The 19609-nt window shown below is 30.3% G+C and overlaps 3 protein-coding genes across 3 annotated transcripts; 1 reads left to right on the forward strand and 2 right to left on the reverse strand.

The window, feature by feature from the left end:
- Positions 1 to 230: 230 nt before the first annotated feature.
- Positions 231 to 16351, reverse strand: LOC105256415. Its single transcript, XM_025407991.1, has 14 exons — positions 16130 to 16351; positions 15796 to 15862; positions 15153 to 15390; positions 14649 to 14839; positions 14094 to 14192; positions 13480 to 13792; positions 10568 to 10632; positions 8492 to 8896; positions 7653 to 8362; positions 3349 to 3430; positions 2872 to 3047; positions 1577 to 1907; positions 1066 to 1340; positions 231 to 641 (listed from the first exon to the last, which is right to left on the reverse strand). The coding sequence occupies exons 1-14, from the start codon at positions 16145 to 16147 to the stop codon at positions 285 to 287; spliced, it is 3327 nt and encodes a 1108-aa protein (XP_025263776.1). The 5' UTR covers positions 16148 to 16351; the 3' UTR covers positions 231 to 284.
- Positions 16352 to 16581: 230 nt separating this feature from the next.
- LOC112637759 lies at positions 16582 to 17303 on the forward strand. The gene is made up of 3 exons (XM_025408165.1): positions 16582 to 16680; positions 16766 to 16823; positions 17048 to 17303. Exons 1-3 carry the CDS (start codon positions 16582 to 16584, stop codon positions 17254 to 17256), a joined length of 366 nt encoding a protein of 121 aa, XP_025263950.1. The 3' UTR covers positions 17257 to 17303.
- Positions 17304 to 17344: 41 nt separating this feature from the next.
- On the reverse strand, positions 17345 to 18922 carry LOC105256377 (replication stress response regulator SDE2). Its single transcript, XM_011266221.3, has 3 exons — positions 18728 to 18922; positions 17647 to 18446; positions 17345 to 17516 (listed from the first exon to the last, which is right to left on the reverse strand). Exons 1-2 carry the CDS (start codon positions 18827 to 18829, stop codon positions 17655 to 17657), a joined length of 894 nt encoding a protein of 297 aa, XP_011264523.1. The 5' UTR covers positions 18830 to 18922; the 3' UTR covers positions 17345 to 17516; positions 17647 to 17654.
- Positions 18923 to 19609: the final 687 nt, after the last annotated feature.

Here is a 19609-nt window from a genome sequence, read left to right on the forward strand (position 1 = left end):
CATGTTTTCTAATTATTAACTTTCTTTAGCATTGAAATTTTATTCTCTTCTCATCGTTGCAATTTTATTTGTCCTGCAATTTTTCAAAATCAATCTTATCTATTATCGTATATCCTATGGAGTTTTAATTTTTGTTTTCATCGCGATCCAAACTATTGTATTTTATGGACGGTGAAATATAAGATGAAATATTATAAGATGAAATATGTTTTCCGGAGAACCAGAAGAAAATCAATGTCCATAGTTTTTATTGGAATGAATTTTTAACGTAACAAATGTCACGATCAATCTGAGTCCGTCATCGTGTCGAGGATCCAGTCCATGTAATAAGCGACCCTGGTGTAGACTCCCGGGATACCCCCGGTACCGCACTCCCTCACTCCGTAACTGACCACGCCATGTTGAATGGTGCGTATTGTGTTGCCATTGTATTTACCGAGGGCTTGCAGAGGCCCGCCACTGTCACCGAAGCAGGAATCCACATTGCGTAAACCACCGGCGCACAATTGCTTGTACCAGATTTGCGTCGACCGCTTGTACGCATTTTTGCATTGCTCGTTGGTCATCAACGGCAGCTTCGCCTGGAGAAGATCCTGACTGCGCGGGCCCGATTCCGTCGCACCCCAGCCGGTCACTATCATCTATCGATCAAAAATAAGAAGATTCGATATGTGAAATTGGAAGAGAGAGAGAATCGATTCTTTCGAAAAAGTAGAGAAATAAAAAAAAATTAATGGAGAATTTTAATTTGACTTTGATTTTAATTTTAATTTGAGATATTTTCTTCCTCTATATTATTTAGTAAATATTATTTTTATTGTTTATAATCATAAATATCGAGTGATAAGTAGATTTGGAACAAAATGAATGTATACAGTTTCTTTTTTAATTTTTCCAGTCTAATTAAAGAAGTTATGTGCTTCATTAGATACAAAGATGAATAAAAAAGACAATGTATAGAATTTCAGAATGATAATCATCAGAAAGTAAAAGATCTTTAAATTCGGTTCGATTTTAGTTTGGTATGCTTGGACAAGCAAATATATCTCTCAAAAATTTTCTCACCTTTTTCTGATTTATTGTTGCCGCAGAGCCGAATGGCAAACAAATAGGTTTGACACTCAGAGGCCTAAAGTCTATAGAGTCGTTCAGTTTAATAATCGCGATATCATTTTGTAATTTTGTTCGCGTATAATCGGGATGAAAATAGAAACTTTCCACAGCGAAATCCTGATATCTCTCTGCGCACTGGATCTCAAGTCCGTTCTCGTCGTAATCGCAATCACGTTCCTTGTTTATATCGTGATCTCCTACCCTGACGCCTGCTAATGATCTGATATCTGAAATGTAACAGTTTTGATTGTTAATAAAAAATTGCGTTGATTATAAATAAAAAACGAATACATGTTCACCTTGGAGATAATAAATAGTTTTAAATATTTTTTTCGGAAAATTTATTTTATTTATTTTAAATTAAATTTTTTTAAATTGAATTTTATTCTCTAAATTAATTGTTTCATAAATGTTTAGTTTATAAAAAAAATTATATTTTTTTCATAAAAATTTCTCTCTTTACCTGGTGGAAGTTGAGTGACGCAATGAGCGGCGGTGAGGATATATCGATTGGAAATGATTGTGCCGCCGCAACGGAATTCCGGAGTCGATCTTCCAGTATCATACGCAATTAATGCCATCCATGGATACTCGAAGACTCCGGTCTTGTTACCACCAAGCACCCTTGGCGTGGTGATAGGTCCGCATATTTGATGATCCAATAGACGCAAGTTTGGATGATTCGTAACATCCGGCGGAGGAATAACGCCGTCGGTTTCCTGTGCCTCTGTGGGTTTCACCGTTGTTGTGGTTGATGTTGTCGGTTGTGTTTGTACTTGTATTAAAGTTTGTTGCTGAAAATTAATATTTAATGTTATAAGTAATACAGAGATATGTTTAAATTTAATTCATTTTGCATTTATTTTAATTTATTTTATTAATTTATTTGTCAATATCGATCATACATTCTCGTCTATTTTACGTTGTAACCAACAATTTTGCGATTCAGGAAGCTTTATCGGAAGTTTTAGATTTCTTCAAAAATGAAAAGAACGTAAAAATTTCTTTAGTTTATTATCATTTAGAATCTTTCTTCATATCAAGGCAGAAAAAAATTTAATTGCAATACAGTCTTCAATTTTATTTACAATTCATTTTGCGTGGAATATTAACAGAACTATTCACTCCGACGAATGGATTAAACGGGAGAATCCCCTACTAAACGTGATAGGGATATAAAACGGAAAGTCGAGGTCGAAGAAACCTGTTTCTGCGTTATTTTAGAAGACTAACAAACTTGGCTTGTGAAACGATGACATCGACATATTAATAATGCCACAACGCAACGATATAAATGTAATTTAATGTGCCATAGATATATGTGTGTGAAAAAAATGTAATGATAGAGACTCATTCAAAACGCATTAATACTTCTGATAAAATATGTCAACATTTTTGACGTTCGATTAAGAGAAGTTTGATTCGTTGAATCATTTGCTAATATATTATCAATTTATAAAAAAATTAATATCATTAAAGAGAAATCAAATATTAAATATTATAAAAGAGAACAATAAATCAAAAGCGGACGAAGGTTTCGGAATCTCATTAGTTCATCACAAAATTAATTTATGCAATAATTTATTCGCAGGAAATGTATATTTTGCCTGTAATTATGGCTACCAAATGATATCTTTATTCGTTCTATTTTTTTCCAATTTATTACAAGTCAAATTTAATTTAATGTTGACTTTTTAATTTTATTTTAAATTGATTTCTTTATTTGACACGTTTAATAAATTAATTTAATAGAATTACCTGATTCACACAACAAACCATCGGGTCGTTGCCCTGGAAGCCGCATTGAGTATCTCTGAGCATTTGCAAAACTTGTGCCGAAAGTGGTCTCGGACTATCCCTCAGAATATTTATAATACTGGCACAATTACGAATATTGATGCAAGTGGCACGGCTATCGGAGCATTGATGCTCCTCTGCAAAAGTAACTTTTCCTATTATTATTATTCAAGAATTTTGTAATTAAATATAACATTTTTTTAAACATGAAACTTAGGCTTTACTTAGAAGATATATTTTCAGATATATATGCATTAAAAAATATATAATTTCTAATATTTCAAAATAGATAATTAATTTAAGTCAAAATTAAAGATGCATTTAATCAAATGTGTACTGCTGATACGAGATATATTCAGGAATTTGTTAGTTTTTTATTAAAAAAAAGAAAAAATCGATTAAAGCTCCTTTCAAAGCAACATACAAAAGATTACTCACGTGCATTGGTGATTGTTATAGCGATAAGAACGAACAATCCGATGGATTTCATGATTATTTCTGTAGTATTTAATTCTTGCAGCTATTATTGTTCTTACAAATCCGTCTCTCTTTTTCTTTTTTTCACAGATTGAAGCAAGGCAGAGATTTTCCGTTTCCCTCCCAAGGTTATCTGGATGCTCTTTGAATAGAAAACTCGCATTCCGTGTTAGAGAATGCGATAGTCCCACTCACTTCGCACTAATCTATAGCCTCGAGATTGTCACCAAGTCGCGTAATCAAATCAATTTGGAATCGATTGGAACCAACTCTCGTGGATGCGTCCGCGAGAGTTGTGAGCGACTAAGTTCCTCCGCTACCTGCTGAGTCTAATAAATCTGGTGGAGAATGAAAACTGGTGGGGACGATTGTCCTGATGAACGTCGATCGTGATTCGCTGTCGATAGAGAGTTGTATCGCGGTTTATGGTTTGCATGATTTCGCGGAAGTTGGAAACGTCGGAACTTTTCTTGATAAATTCCATCATTGTCCCTTTTATTCTTATCGTTCAAGGTTCGAACTTGCTACCACAAATTGACGTTACACTCCCATTAGTGCTGTTAACATTTTATTCAAGATAATAATATTAATGAGAGGAAATTTATATTTTCGAATAAATTTGAAAAGATATTTGATTAGGAAAAACTTGGTGATTTCAATTCAAAAAATTGTGGCAATTGTTTATTTTTTATACGATATATTACTTATTATTTATATTATATTATATATTTTATTTACTTTAAAATTGTGAATGTGTAAATTATCTTAATATTAATATAATTTCGAGAAATTGTGTTATCATTGAAGTTTCGATTCTAAATTATAGAAAGTCGGATATATGTATTCATATGAATTTGATCATCTCTTAATTAATCGCCATAATTTGTCAAAAGAGAAGTAATTTTATTTATGAAAAATCAAAATAACAAAGTACAGTCAACATTCCTCGTTTTGAAAGGAAATTAATGCGGCCTATAAATAAACTCTAACTCGAAATAAAAAAGATAAAATAAAGTCGAAAAAATTTTTCTCGAAGGGGCAAAATGCATGTGAAAATAAGAAAATATAAAAGGAAAAGAACAAAAGAAGAGCTGGTTGGAGATTAAAATGTATTTTTCGATAACCTGTTTTTTGAGACTAAATAATTTTTGTTAAAAAAATAGGCAAATCTTTTTAGTTAATTTTTTTATTTACATTTTGCAGTGCAGTGAACTTTATTCTCATTTTCGATTCTCGTTTTTACCTGATTTCTTCCTCTTCTTCCTCTTCTTTAATTTAAAAGATTTTCTGCTTTAGATTCGAACCACGTTTTATGCTTTCTTTTCTTTTTTGTTTCTTCTGTAAATAAATTCTTTTTCTCTGTTTCTTTTCGTCCGTTGAAACAATGAATTCTATGCAATTATGTCTATTTTCTTTTTTTCATAGTCCTCAATATTGCTTTAATACTATTTTAATACGAATATACAGAAAAACAAACACTTGTTAGAATTTACATAATAAAGTTGTACAGAAGTTGTGATGATTTATTTTAATAAAGTAATGTAAAAAATTTAAAATAAAAGTAATCGAGGCTCTACTTATACAAAATTACAATTAGTTATAAAGGGCTTGTAGAGCGAGAAAATAAGTATATTACAAAGGTTTAATTATGTCATGATGTACATCAAAATAAGTTTATGTCGACGGTGACATTACAATAATACAGAAAAGATCAAAATATAGGTACGTTAAAGGCGAACGTTTCGATAGATTTTTCGATCCTCTTCAGTGCAAAAATATAATAATACATGAACAGCGAGTGAAATAAATGGAAAAAGAGTTAAAAATATGACCAAATAAAACGCATTAAATATGGTTGTCTGATAACGGCGCAATAAAATAATCGTCAATAAATAAAAACTAAACAAAATTACAAGTTAAAAAATTTTTATTTATTGACGATTATTTTATTGGGCCGTTATCAGACAACCATATTTAATGCGTTTTATTTGGTCATATTTTTAACTCTTTTTCCGTTTATTTCACTCGCTGTTCATGTATTATTATATTTTTGCGCTGAAGAGGATCGAAAAATCGATCGAAACGTTCGCCTTTAACGTACCTATATTTTGATCTTTTCTGTATTATTGTAATGTCACCATCGACATAAACTTATTTTGATGTACATCATGACATAATTAAACCTTTGTAATATATTTATTTTCTCTCTCTACAAGCTCTTTATAACTAATTGTAAAAAATTTATAAATCAAGTAAAAATTTTATAAATCAAGTAAATATTATATCAAGTAAATATCATATGTAATTAATAGCTAATTTAGAAAAAAATGGAAAAACAGAAAAAAACTTTTTAAAAGTATCCTATTATGATAACCTTATGAGAAGTATGCTACATATATTTAACATGTTAAAAATACATTATTTTGATCCGGAAGAGATGATAATTTCAAATTATTTCGCAATAAGAGAACTGAGAATCGATGACGTCTCTATAATCGCTGTGAATTCCCAGTAACATTGCTACGCAATCGACATCGTACGCTCGATCGTGCGTCGATTGTAGAACTTAATTTTAATCAGTATTAATTGAGGAAAGTTAGCAAATATTGTCATTCTTATATTTTTTATATTTACTTGTTATTCAAAAATAGTACAATCTTCTAACTCATTATTATAATCGATAAATAAAAAAACATGAAATTTGTTTAATCATACAGATGTCACATCAAAAATACATAACTTATCATCACAAAAAAAAGTGATTATAAATCATTATAAAATAAATAAACTTTAATGTTAATTTAAAAAATAATAATTAAAAATAATAATGTTTTATATTTTGTAAATGAGATATATAAATTATATTAATTGATATACTTTCTTTTTCTGAATTTTATTCCAACAGTTATACGCTAATCACTGACGGTAGAATGCAACGTTCGATTAATCTTCATTATTGCATAAAGGCCTTGATGATTTCCAATTTGCGAGGCAGAAAGATTACTGTAATCTCGTATCGAGGTCACTTTCTTTAATGACCCATATGCGTTGATAACCCCAGGACAAATAACAAATATACGTAATCGTCAACATAATTTCTTGCAATAATATTAACTGCAAATTCTTGTCGTTTTCCTTGAAAGAAAATGCAAATACCATGAAATTAATGTTGGTTTTTATTTTATATTAGATAAATAAAATTATGTCAATAGAGGAAAGGATATTGTAAGTAATTTCGCAATCTACTAACAATGGTACACATTACATAATAGTAACATTTTTCAAATATATAGATTTTTATGTAAAGCGCATCAAAGATTTGATATCACAATATGATTATATGTGTACAGGATCAAAAATTGTGTTTTCTCGAAAGCATAAAAATATTTTATTGTACATTTCCGACTTACATAAGGAATTATTTCTTTAATACACCTTATATAATACATCTTATAAATGTTAAAAAAAAATTATTATAAGATTGTGAAATATAAAATATGTAAAATGCGTAGGAGAAAAATAAAGAAGTAAAACTCTTGATTATTAATTCAGTATACATTTGAAAAGTTTTATTTCTTTTTATTAATGCACTGTTAAAAATTTTTAAAATATTTTTTTCAATATTATACACATTAATGTTCTTACATTCAAAAAATATTTATACTACGATATCAATTTATTGATTATTACCATTGCAAAACTTGTTCTAAGTCTAAACAAAGACTGCACTTTATTTAAATAAAATTTGTAAAAGTATTTAAAAATGTTGTTATAAATATCATCATAAATGCAGATAAAATGAACAATTAACATTGCTTAGCTATAAACTTCTTTCTAGTATTGAGTATATTTGTGAGATATTATACAATACAGTCTAATTTTTTCGATATGATTAAAGCTATTGCATCAATTCTTTATGCTAAATATAAATTCAATAAAAAAGACATTAAATTTTCATCATTATACAATTACAATGTCGCATATAACATTTGTCTTATTAATATATATTTATAACAATTAAGAATTTATTCTGATCAATTTTCTTCATCAATTCTGTCAAAGAATATTTGAACACAAATTTTTGTACATATTGTTCTATTTTAATAAGGTAAAGATGAATATTTATTGAGTTCTAATTAATCCTATTAAGACAATTCAGATCTCAGAAATGTTGTTTTTTTGCGTATAATTTTAATTCCATCTCTAATTCAATCTCTCAAAAGAATCTTTTTCAAGATTTCCTCTGCAGCAAGATGTTTATATTAAGGTCTCAGTTTACTAACGATCCAGGGGACGAAGTCTGTCACCCGAGTATAGACACCGGGCCAACCTTGCATGCCGCAGGGCGACGGTCCGAAAGACACGACGCCCATGGCAACCCACCTACCGGTGCCATCAGCGGACCTTTCCACGGACATGAGGGGACCTCCCGAGTCGCCCCGACACGAGTCCTTGCCCTTCTGACCACCCGCGCACATCTGTCCGAAGCCCAGCCGGACGCCGGCGTTGCTGTAGATCTGATTGCACTCATTCTTGTCCGCCAGTGGCAACGCCAGTTTCAATTTGACGTTGGACGCCGAACGGGATTCCGTTTTGCCCCAACCAGCTACGGTGAGTTTGCCGGTGATCGACGAGTTGAACGGCAGACAGATGGGCTTGATGAAGGTGGTAGACGCCACGTTTCGGTTGAGACGCAGCAGCGCGATGTCGTAGCGTTGGTCTCGCGACTGCGGCTGGTATTCCTCGTGAGCGATTTGCTCCTCCACTCCTACGGTGACGGGGTCGTCGGCACACACCACGCTGTCCTGGCCATCCGGCACGCAGTCCGAGTCGCTGTCGGTGTCGTATTCGCCCAAACGGACGCTGATCAGTCGCCAGGTGGGCGGCAGATCCTTGCCCTTGATGCAATGGGCGGCAGTGAGGACGTAGCGCTTGTTGATCAGGACACCGCCGCACGCTGTCGTCCTGCCGTTAGCTGTAATGTCATTCAATAAGATGTATAAGATTTATACATTTGATATATTGATTGCATTGATTCTCTACAATATAATTGATTTATATCTTTGGACATCTCTCTATCGATTTTCTTTCTGTCAAAACTTACGTTTCTGATACTCCAACAGCACCATCCAAGGGAACTCGCCGAGCTCGGTTCGTTCGCCACCCACGATCTTCTGCGACAGATCCCGGCCGCAGTCGCTCGGCAGCAAAGGGTTGCTGGATGGATCGACTTGGGTGTTCTCGGTGGGTGGCGATACGGACGGCTGCGGATTCGATCCCGAGTTGGATCCGGGATTTGTCACGCCGCCGCCCGGACGGGTGTTGACATTCGCGTTGCCTATGCAGCACACCAGCGGATTCATGCCGTCGAAGCCGCAGTGATTGCGCCTCAGGTAGGCGATCGCTTGATCGCGCGATTGTTGCAGGATGGTTGAGACTATCGGGCAATCACGCGCAGATATACACGCCCCCACCTGGCCCTCAGCCCTGCAGTCCGTCTGCGAACTTTCTGTTTCAAAAATCAAGAGGAGAATTATTTTTAAATAAAAGATATACGATCAATTGCGCTTCAATATTAGAACCATTAGGATGAATTTTTTTTATTTCATATCCAATTGTAACTTTAATGAGACGAATTAAAAGTTAATTTCGTCTTTAGTTAACAAAGTAATGATTCCGCATTTAATGGCCTGCGCAAAAAGCGAATTGAATGTTGATAGTTTTGCATAATCACATCTTTAATCAACACATGTTGTTCTACAGCTTCTAGTCACCTATCTAAATATCTTTGTCATGATATCCGTCAAGAATTTCCAGTTTTGTTTGCATAATCCAATATTTTAATATATAATGAGGAATTAATTACAGAGATTAACTAGATATGTTATTTATAAGTTAATTATAAATAAATTAAATGTGTGTGTGTGTGAAATAAATATTATTTACGAAATTTATTTATAAATAATCTAAAATTGATTATTATTAATTATTATTAATGACAATATAAACACATACATATGTGTGTGCGTACATTAATATTATAATATTATTATATATTATTATATATTATACATTATTATAAATTATATTATAAATTATTATAAATTATATTATAATCTATGATAACTTTGAATAATCTGAGAAATATTTGTAAACCGAAATCAATTAAATAAAGCTGATCCATGTATGCTCTTCCATCATCTCCGTTAATATATCTATTTTCTCACTCTTATCGTTAACCATTAATTCGATGATATAACGCAAAATAATTCCGCGTTCAACACGAGAAAATCAATGGGATATTTTTGTTTTCACAGAAGCGCGTCATAAATTGATAAATATACTAATAATGTCGCGAACCCGGATAATCACGTTCAGCGATGATTAAACTTTCATTAATAATTCAAAATTTGAGCAACTGATATTTCAGGTATATTTGATCAATATGTTGATGTTATATATATGTATATATATGTGGTATAAATATCGATCTTTGATACGATAAACACTTTATTTTCTTTCATCATGCACAGACTAAATAGAATAAGAAAAGAGATAGAAAAAAAATAAAAAATAGAATAAATAGAAAAAAAACACAAGACGAAAATTGTGTATGTTAAAGAAATATTGAATTTATAAATTATAAATGAACACATATGCTATAAATTGCTGTAAATTGAAAGATTTTACATAATAACTTGTAAATTGCAATTATGATTAATTTCAACGTCATATCTCGATAAGAAAAAAATTGCGATAATTATTTTTCTGAATTGAGATGATTTAAGATGGTCTACGTAATATCAAATAATGCAACTCTATTCTTTATTAAATTCCTGTTATTTTTAAAATTTTATTTACTATAAACTGATTTAATTAAATCATCAATAACCTTGATGAAACAACTCGAACCATTCTTTATTCTGTTTTTTTAGGCCAAAATAACTAGTCCAAATGACAATTCAAATAACATCTGTAAAAAGTTTAAGAAAACCTTCTGGAAAATCAAAATCTTCTGACATCTTCACCATATTTTCAATCTTTTCCAGAAAAAAAATATTTTTCTAAAGAAAAGATATGCAAAAAAATTAAATAAACTCTAAATCTTTAGCTATTTTTCTTGAACCAACATTGTCCTACTATATCTTATTGTATTTTACTCTTTAAGAAATCTACTTACGAGCATTGATACTGACGATCAGCAATGCCAGCAACTTGAGAAACATCAACATTGACGTCGACATCCTCAAATAGCCTTATTAACTTTGTTATTATTAATAAAATTCCGAGAGATAATAACAGCACACTTTGACAGCGAGGACTCGCTCAGTCTCGCGCAGCTCTCTCCGTTTTATGTCTTTGTGCCGAAGACCAGGACATCAACTGACGGTGACGTCCATGATAGAGTGACCGGAGCCAGGGTCAACAACTGTCCCCACTACTATTGTCAAGAGGCTTCGTCTAGCTAATTAGCAGGGGCGGACTAGTCGAGAAATCATCGGAAAATTTGTGCTTTTATCACACAATTAATTAATTGTATTTTTCGAAAAGAGAAGAAAAAATATTGCGGAGAATAAATCCCTTTTGAATAATTTTACTTCTCTCTAGTAACCTCTTTTATATTTATTGAATTTTATTTTACGTTTATTATACGATGTGTATTTTTCTTTTTATATTATCATTCTTTTATTATTATTCTTTATCATTCTTTTTCATATAATTTAGAATCGTAGCGACAGATGCGAGAAATCATCGGAAAATTATCACACAATTAAAGTGTATGTTTCGAAAAGGGAAAAAAATATTGAGGAGAATAAAGTTCTTTCGCATAATTTTACTTCTCTCTAATAAGCTCTTTTATATTTATTTTACGTTTATTATATACTGTATACTTTTCTTTTTAAATACTGTCATTCTTTTTTTATAATAATTAATTTAGAAACGCAGCGACAGATGCGATTTGTTTGAAAACGATACGAAATTAATATCATTTGTATTATTGTCGATGTCTCGATATCATAATGATTTTCACAACATCATCGATTGGGACTTTCCCTACGTAAATGCCGCAACCAGTCCGTTCCTGATTTATAAGTCGGTGGAGATTTCCTCTTTGCTTCTTTTTGTCAGAAAGCATTTAGAGACTTATATAGTAATAGTAATTTTTGAAAGTAGTAGTTTTTTCAGTAGTAGTTAAAATAAATAGTTAAAATATTACAGTACTTATTTTTTCTGTTTATAATTTTATATATATAACGTAACACACACACATAACTTTATACACACATTTATATAACTCACTATTTATATAAATTTTTATTAAAAATTGTGTAATTTTTATTAAAAAAATTTATATAAATTTATAAAAAAAAATTATATAAATTTTATAAACTAATTATCAATTAATTTATTTCAGTTCTTTATCGATTTATCATAATTTTAACACGAGAAACATATTAGAAAGGAAATAGAAATTAACGTATTTCGAAAGATTTGAAAATCTTACGGGACCTAACATTTATGTGAGTTCAATAATTTTCCTCCTTCCTTTCTGATTTTTCTCCTTCCTTTCACGACACACGATGATTTAAAAGAATCTGTTTACTCATGAATTCATAGTGTTAATGATGAATTATGGATTCATGGAAAAGCCGTCTTGAATTATATCAATCATGATTTCGAGTGGTGATTTCACGTGGAATTGACCTTTTAATTATAGATAAGGATATTATAAATTAATGTAAATATAATGCATGTTTTTTTATCAATATCGTTATATGAAGTCAATAATTCTCGGCCGAGTTGAAGTATCAATTTGATATGCACGTGTATTATCTCATAACGCATAATTCACATTGGTATGATACAAATTATGTTATACAATGGCTTACAAAAATCTTGAATGAACATGTATATTTATCAATTAAATAAAAATGTAAAGTAAAGTCCTTGCATTTTAAAAACATTAAATTGAAACCGCATTAAATAACATTAAATCATATAGCTCAACATTTTATGGTATATAACTCTTCATGCTGGGAAATTTTATCGTACATGTTAAAAATCCACACAGGAAGCATTTCAAAACATACAGAAAAAGATTGCATCGAGTATTCCAGCATTTTAGATTTACGATTAAAACTCTGTATATTTCCAATACTATTGTCGCATATTTAATTGTTGCGGTTGCGAGCGTTTCCGCGGAAAAATGATTCAATCCTTACAGAAAGTGAGGAAATAAAAAAAAAATCCACAATTGCATGCGTAATAGAATGTAATCTAGATCATGTAATGCGAATATGCGGTGGGAACATCCCGACTTAATATATTCAACATTAATGTATGATGAATCTTATGAATTTATTGACGCGAATTATAAAAGTAATATTTTAATAATAGAATTAGATTTAATATCTAACATCTCTAATTTAACATTTAATTTATTCCATCTAATTTATTACATTTAATTATACATCTAATTTACATCTATGTAACTTGCTAATCAATTAGTCCATAAATAATTAAATGATTAAATGAATGTGTCTTTTACAATTAATTTTCGAGGCTAATTCCAAGCGATTGCACGCTTGCAGAATGGAAAAATTCTGCAATTTTTATTCGATTTTCATTGGCTGCATATAACAAAATATCACGATTCCCTTAATTAATCTTTAATTTTACATATGCAGTTGACTCTTTAATTTTATAAATTGCTAAAGTGTTTTGATATATTTACACGTCAATTCAAGATTATAATTTAATTATAATTTAATTATAAAATAAATAATTATAACTATAATTTAATTATAATTTCTCTAATATATCATGTATCTAATAACAAGCGCAGGTTTCGTTCAATTAAAGTAATTAAAGCCAAAAATTCTCATCAATTATATATAATATATATACGAGATATTTTCTCGACGAATTCATTATCGCGATGATATCCTAAATAAAAATAATTGCACTCTTAAATAAAACTATCCTAAACACAAGATTCTCTTTTTATCATGATAAAATAAAAGATGTATACACTAATTTCGAATTTTGTTTTCATTGTAATTAGGACGATTTGAACAATCCGAGTTATTTCAGGCAGAAATGTGTTGTAGGATCCATGTGATATATGCAGCGATTTTACTGTAGATGGCAGGTGTCTTGGAGGCACCGCAAGCCTTTGCACCGAAGGAGACAATGCCGATCAAGTAATATCTAGGTCCATCCAGTACCTTCATTAGAGGTCCGCCGCTATCACCCCCGCAAGAGTCCTCGCCCAAGATGCCACCCACGCACATCTGTTGCTGTTCCGATACCTGCGTAAAGCTCCTGAAAGATTGCTCACACTTGTCCATTTCGACGACTGGTAACTTGATCGTCTGCAGGATCGTGCTGGCTTTTGGGTCGTCTAAGGACAATGAAATGAAGAAATTCAAAATTTAAATTAAAGGCAAGTATGAGAGTCAATTAATCAAAATGCGAATTGCAAGAATTTGCATCAAATAGTTTTCAAAAAATATTTTGGTTTATTTTAAACCTTCGTTCTTTTTCATGGCTAAAAAAGAAAGAAGAGAAACTGCATCCTATAAGAATATATTTTTTACTTTTAAACGATCTTTAGAGTGTTGCAGATAAAGAAACAAACTCTGAAGAAATTAAATGTAAAATATTTATATAATATTAGCTTAGATTTCACTAAAGTGTCTTACTGATATCGTATATCCCCCAACCGGCGACTTCCGCTATTTCGCCGATGAAGCTCTTCATCAGAAGATCACCGCTTATCATACATATCGGTCTCACGAATTCTATAGATTGCAATAAATAAATAAATAGATTAATTATAATTTATAGAATATTTAGTTTCAGCAACAAAAGCGATAGTACTTTTGAAAATGAAGGGAAACACTCTGATTTATCCCTCGAATAATACGCGGCAATTTTTTTATTAGCTTTGTAAATGAAACATTTTCTGACATGTAGTGAATTTTGTTAGTCATATTTTTCAAATTATGTTTTATTTAAAATGTGACTAGGCAAAAGCACAATTTCCATGATATATTTTACGGAATAATTCAATAAAATTTAATTGAAGAAATATAATATTTATTTAATATTAACGTTAAATTTAACGAATTTAAGTTAAGGAAATTAAGAAGAAAATCTAATTATTTTGTTTTCTATTTTTGGGAGAAATTTTTCAAAGACAAAACTTGTTATCAATTAATCAGTTAATTAAGATTGATTTATATGTATATACTCACCGTTGTAAATTGCCGGCTTGTTTAATCGTATTAGAGCTATATCATTCTTAAATACCGGCTGATTATAATCTTCGTGAGCGATTATTAATTTCGGTACGAAATCTTGCACCGGCTCCGCGCAAAATTTGCGTACGCAATCGGGATCAGTCAAAGTGTTGTGCTCGCCCAGACGGATTCCACCGACTTTGTAACTTAAAAAAATGTGTTTTTTATATTACACAATTTTTACATGTAATATATAAAAATTAAAATAAATTATTAATTAATAATTATAATAAGTTAAAAATTATATTTATTTCTAAAAATCCACAACTATCTGATGGTTCTTCGATATTTTTATTATTATTAATAAATTATTATTCGCGAAGTTATTATTTCGCGAAATAATCCTTTAATAACTAATAAAAAGATCTTTTAACTTTTAATTTATACGATTGAAGGGAAGTCTCCTAATCAATTCAGATACTTTTTTTCTTCTTTTAATCATAACGATTGTTTACATACTTTTCGGGCAGGTTTACCACGCAGTGAGCTGCGGTGACCACGTACAGTGGATTGATCAAGGTCCCACCGCATCTGTAGCTTAATGCGTCATGGGTACCAAGTTTATTATATCCGATTCTTGCGATCCAAGGATACGCGCCAAGGCTGGCATTTTTGCCACCGACAATGCGATCGCTGTTGGAATTACCGCATTTTCTGTGTTCCAGCAACAACCAATGAGGATGGCTCGTTACATCGGCTACGCGAATAATTTATTAATTATTAATATCTATAATATCTCTTTTCATAGAAATCAATTTCGAAATTTTTCCAGAAAAGCTTCAAGTTTGAAAGGATTGTCAAAGATAAATCTTATATTTATTCGAAATAAAATTTGGTTTATCCAAATATTTACAAAAAAAATTTTATTTATGTTTATATGATTTATAATTTATAATAATGAAATTATTATAAATTATAAATATTCCGGCGAAGAAAATACATAAAAGTTTTTTGTATATCCTGTTTTTGTAGGACGTGCTGCAGATTGTAGTTAAAAAAAGTACAATTGCTACTTTTATTTAAATTATTTTTATTTATCAATGTATGAGTTAACGAACGACCGCTCCTATATCACATTGATTTTTAATTATAGAAAACTTACTAGAAAATACTATAGAAATACCGTAGAAAAAGCACCATAGTAATAAATATCGCATTCTGCCTGAAAGCTGAAAACATACAAGCAAGCAAACAAGCAATAAAGTGGATTTTTGCATAATATTTTAAAGTATTACGTAAGAAATTATATATACTTTCCTGTTTGGAATAATTTTTATTTTTTTTATTGCACCTATACAATTTATTATGAAATATTCTTCTTCACATATAAAATTATAAACAAAAAAATTATAAATATCTAAATTGATTTATGACTGTTATGTAAACTTTTATATCATTTTGTCAATATCTGATATTTCGGAATTATTTATTCTTACCGAAAATCGCAGCAGCATTATACACACAAAAAAACTATGCGCACACCAGAATCCTTGCCTTCCGATAAATGTTATACTCTAACTGCGAGCAGTAGCTATCGCTTAATTCGCTTTAATCTTCTATAGGTATACACGTGCAACCTTATCTCTACCGTATCAAAACGTTTATTAAAGCTTCGCCGATAGATCTTTATAATTCACTCACTATGAGACTTATAATGTTAAGTCTAACTTATGATTTATAGACTTCCTAAATCTTTTCACGAAACGTAGAAAAAAATAATTATAAATTCTCATGAAAAAGTGCGTAAAATAGTGCGCATATTTGTGAAATTTTTACAAATAAATAAAATATGAACGTCTATTGTATACAAATTTGCTGTCAAAAGGTGGAATTCTATTAAACATTCTATTAATCAAGATGCTAAAAAAGTTTATCGGAATTTGATAAAATGGCTTTAGGTAAAACTTCTATATCTTTATCATCCTTGAATTTACAGAAAATTCATACGAAATTTAAAATTTATAACGATGTGCCAATCATTAAAAGGGTAAATATCGCTTCAGATAAAATGTAAGATTATAAAATAAACTGATGTAGAAAAACGCGATCTGACAATTTCATCGACATTACAGCACAAGTTTTGCAAAATTTGTTGTAAACCTTGTATTTGCCCACGAATTTTAGCAAGATGTAAGCAATGATACATGTATCTTAATCTCTTTATATAACGTTTCTTAAAAAAAATTATACAAATGTCCCCAATTTAGAAAAACAGGGTAAAATTTTAATTTTTTAGTTTTTTTATAAATTTTCTAATATCTTATTTTATACAATTTACTGTTTAAATTTGTTATTATAGGTTACATTATTTTGATTTGATAAATTATAAGTGTAATTCTTAATAGATGTTACAGATAAAAAATTGTTAAAAACTTTGCAAAGCTACAGAAAAAGTGATAATTTTATCCTTATTGGCGCGAGATATATCACGGAATTCTATCAATGGGTGAAAGAGAATGATTTCTTAAGATCGATCATTGCATCAGCGATTTTATTCGCAATCGGAATAAAACTCACTGGAGAAATGAATGCTTGGAATTTATCACAAACTGTTAGTCGATAGATCCGAAAAATCTTCAAACACATTCAAGTTAAAAATTTGTTTAATATAATTTATAATATAATTTATATCGTAAAAATAAAAAAAAGATAACATAATTCCTTAATTTCTTATTTTTAAATTTATGTTATATATTAATGTATATATCGAAATCCTCTATTGGATCTGCTTTATTTATTTCTAGTAGCAGTGCAATTATCACAGAAAACGGATTTCAATTTGATGGAATATAATAGTCATCCTGTAAGACAATCAGCTCAAGCCTAAAAAATATAATTAAAAAATAATCTTACTTTATTTTTTTTTATTTCTTTAATTTAAAGTTAATTAATTTATCATATTAATTAATTTATCATATTTTTTATTTAAAATTAATGTTATTTTATTACATACTATTATTTCTAAACAGCAGCTTCTTTTCTATCTACATATTGGTCTTCAGATGGTCCCTCCGTAGAATCAACATTACATTTTGCATCCACTGACTCATTACTCGAGACTTTATCGTTTATTTCATTATCAATTGACGACTCGTATTTTTCGCTTTTCAATTGCTCGGTGCTTTCGCTAATTTTTCCAGTATCATCACTGGAATTTCCACTGTCAGTTGACGTTTGTTGCTTCGTCTTGCTTTTTTTAGTAACTAATGTGTCATTTCCATCACTGTCATCACTGTCATCTGAGGTATCTTCAAATTCATCAGAATCAATCTCGAAATCTAATATAGTCTTGCGTTTATTTGGTTGATCATCTTTTTCCAATTTTCTTTTAATGCCTGATGTAGCAGCTTTGAAACCTTCTTCAACCGCATCTTCAACTTTCTCAGGTAACTCTGATCTCTCCTGTTCATAGCGTTGATCTTTGAATTCGTGTCTCGGTTCGGCGCACAGTTTCTCAAGTTTTTTCTTCTTGCGCTCCGCTGCCTCATCATATCTTTTGGTCTGTTTCTCGATCCAAGCCTTTAGCCTTTTTTCCTCGTTTATATCGCGCAATCTGCGTCCACTTAGGTCTCTGCAAGCCTCGCGATTCGTGGTTTTCTCTATCTGTGCACCTATCGCCCGTAACATGGAACCAAAACCACCTTTGCCACCCAATAGTCTTGGAACAATAATTGCATAACCATTCGAGCAAATATCATCTTTTTGTGTAAGTCGACCATTATATATGATGTAATATTGATCATGTAAAAGCCCCTGAATAACAATAATTGATCTATGTATGATATTCCAAAAAAAAAGTAATAAATATATATAAATACATATATTATAATTATTCATTGTTGCATATATATATATGAATGAGAATTGAGTTAGAGCAGTTATTTTGAATGAACAACTATGAAATATTGACTATTAAAATATCAAGTATCAATGAAATCAATTAAAATATCTATTAAGTTCATATCAAAAGTTTCTGAAAGAAAAATTTTAAAAATCTTTTGAAAATAGTTGGAGGTTAGACAACAACAACTTACCATCTTTTCCTCGATTCGATGTTTTAATTCATGCACTGGTATCGGTATGTCACTATTAAAATCGTATTTTACACGTGTTCCTGCGATTTTTACGTTCAACATTTTCTTTCAAATCCTACACTTATTTTAATTAATTTTTGTGCAAAGACGCAGTGCGTAGTGTTGTTCTCAGACACTTTTTCTCACGCATGCGCACTGAACGTAACACGTGACTTCATTGGGGGAAAAAAAAACTGCTCTCATCGTTCTTGAATCCTCTATTTCTAGAAAAATTTGAAAATGCTATAAAAATCAATCTAATAATAAAATATACATTTAAATATATATTAAATAATTATAAACATTCCTTTATATTTGTAACATATATTATTTTTTATATTAAATATATCAATAGAATTAAAAATATTAAGATTTTCCCGCTTATTCATTGCACACATATGAATGCAATTTATGCATGCGCGAGAAAAGTCATTTCCGAGAACAATCCTGGGACGCATATCACGAGATCAAGAATCAGGATAACATATTTCACCATTTGACAAATTTTTTGTATATGCATACATCTGAAAAAATGTAATGGCATCCTTATGTAGAAGTCACATTGCGTCCGATATCCAATAGAAGAGCTTGTAATTCTAACTAGCAATATTTTGAGATCTAGAAATGGAGGTTTTCTATTGGATATCGAATATCGTATATATCAGACGTAGTGTGAACCCCACATTAGATTTTCTCTTGTCTACTTTTGACTTTAATCGTTTTTTTTTTATTAAAAAAATCTGAACCAAGTAATAAAAAGTCAAATAATCCAAATTCTAATTTAAAAATTTTTATAATGCAGTTAAAATCAAACAAAATATAGCAAAATCTCGAAAATAATTT

The sequence above is a fragment of the Camponotus floridanus genome, unplaced genomic scaffold (genome assembly GCF_003227725.1).
Source record: "Camponotus floridanus strain SB8 unplaced genomic scaffold, Cflo_v7.5 scaffold2, whole genome shotgun sequence".
In the NCBI taxonomy this organism is placed as follows: Eukaryota; Metazoa; Arthropoda; class Insecta; order Hymenoptera; family Formicidae; genus Camponotus; species Camponotus floridanus.

What these genes read in the sequence shown, in the direction of transcription:
- LOC105256415 (XM_025407991.1), bottom strand. An exon ending in CTACAACACATTTCTGCCTG is followed by an intron (nt 10,633 to 13,479) that starts AAATAACTCGGA and finishes AGGCTATTTGAG; the next exon opens with GATGTCGACGTCAATGTTGA. An exon ending in TCGTTAGTAAACTGAGACCT is followed by an intron (nt 3,431 to 7,652) that starts TAATATAAACAT and finishes GAACAATAATAG; the next exon opens with CTGCAAGAATTAAATACTAC.
- LOC112637759 (XM_025408165.1), top strand. Translation starts at nt 16,582, where the DNA reads ATGGCTTTAGGTAAAACTTCTATATCTTTATCATCCTTGAATTTACAG. An exon ending in ATGTGCCAATCATTAAAAGG is followed by an intron (nt 16,681 to 16,765) that starts GTAAATATCGCT and finishes TCGACATTACAG; the next exon opens with CACAAGTTTTGCAAAATTTG. An exon ending in CCCACGAATTTTAGCAAGAT is followed by an intron (nt 16,824 to 17,047) that starts GTAAGCAATGAT and finishes TAGATGTTACAG; the next exon opens with ATAAAAAATTGTTAAAAACT.
- LOC105256377 (XM_011266221.3), bottom strand. Translation starts at nt 18,829, where the DNA reads ATGTTGAACGTAAAAATCGCAGGAACACGTGTAAAATACGATTTTAAT. An exon ending in ATCGAATCGAGGAAAAGATG is followed by an intron (nt 18,447 to 18,727) that starts GTAAGTTGTTGT and finishes ATTGTTATTCAG; the next exon opens with GGGCTTTTACATGATCAATA.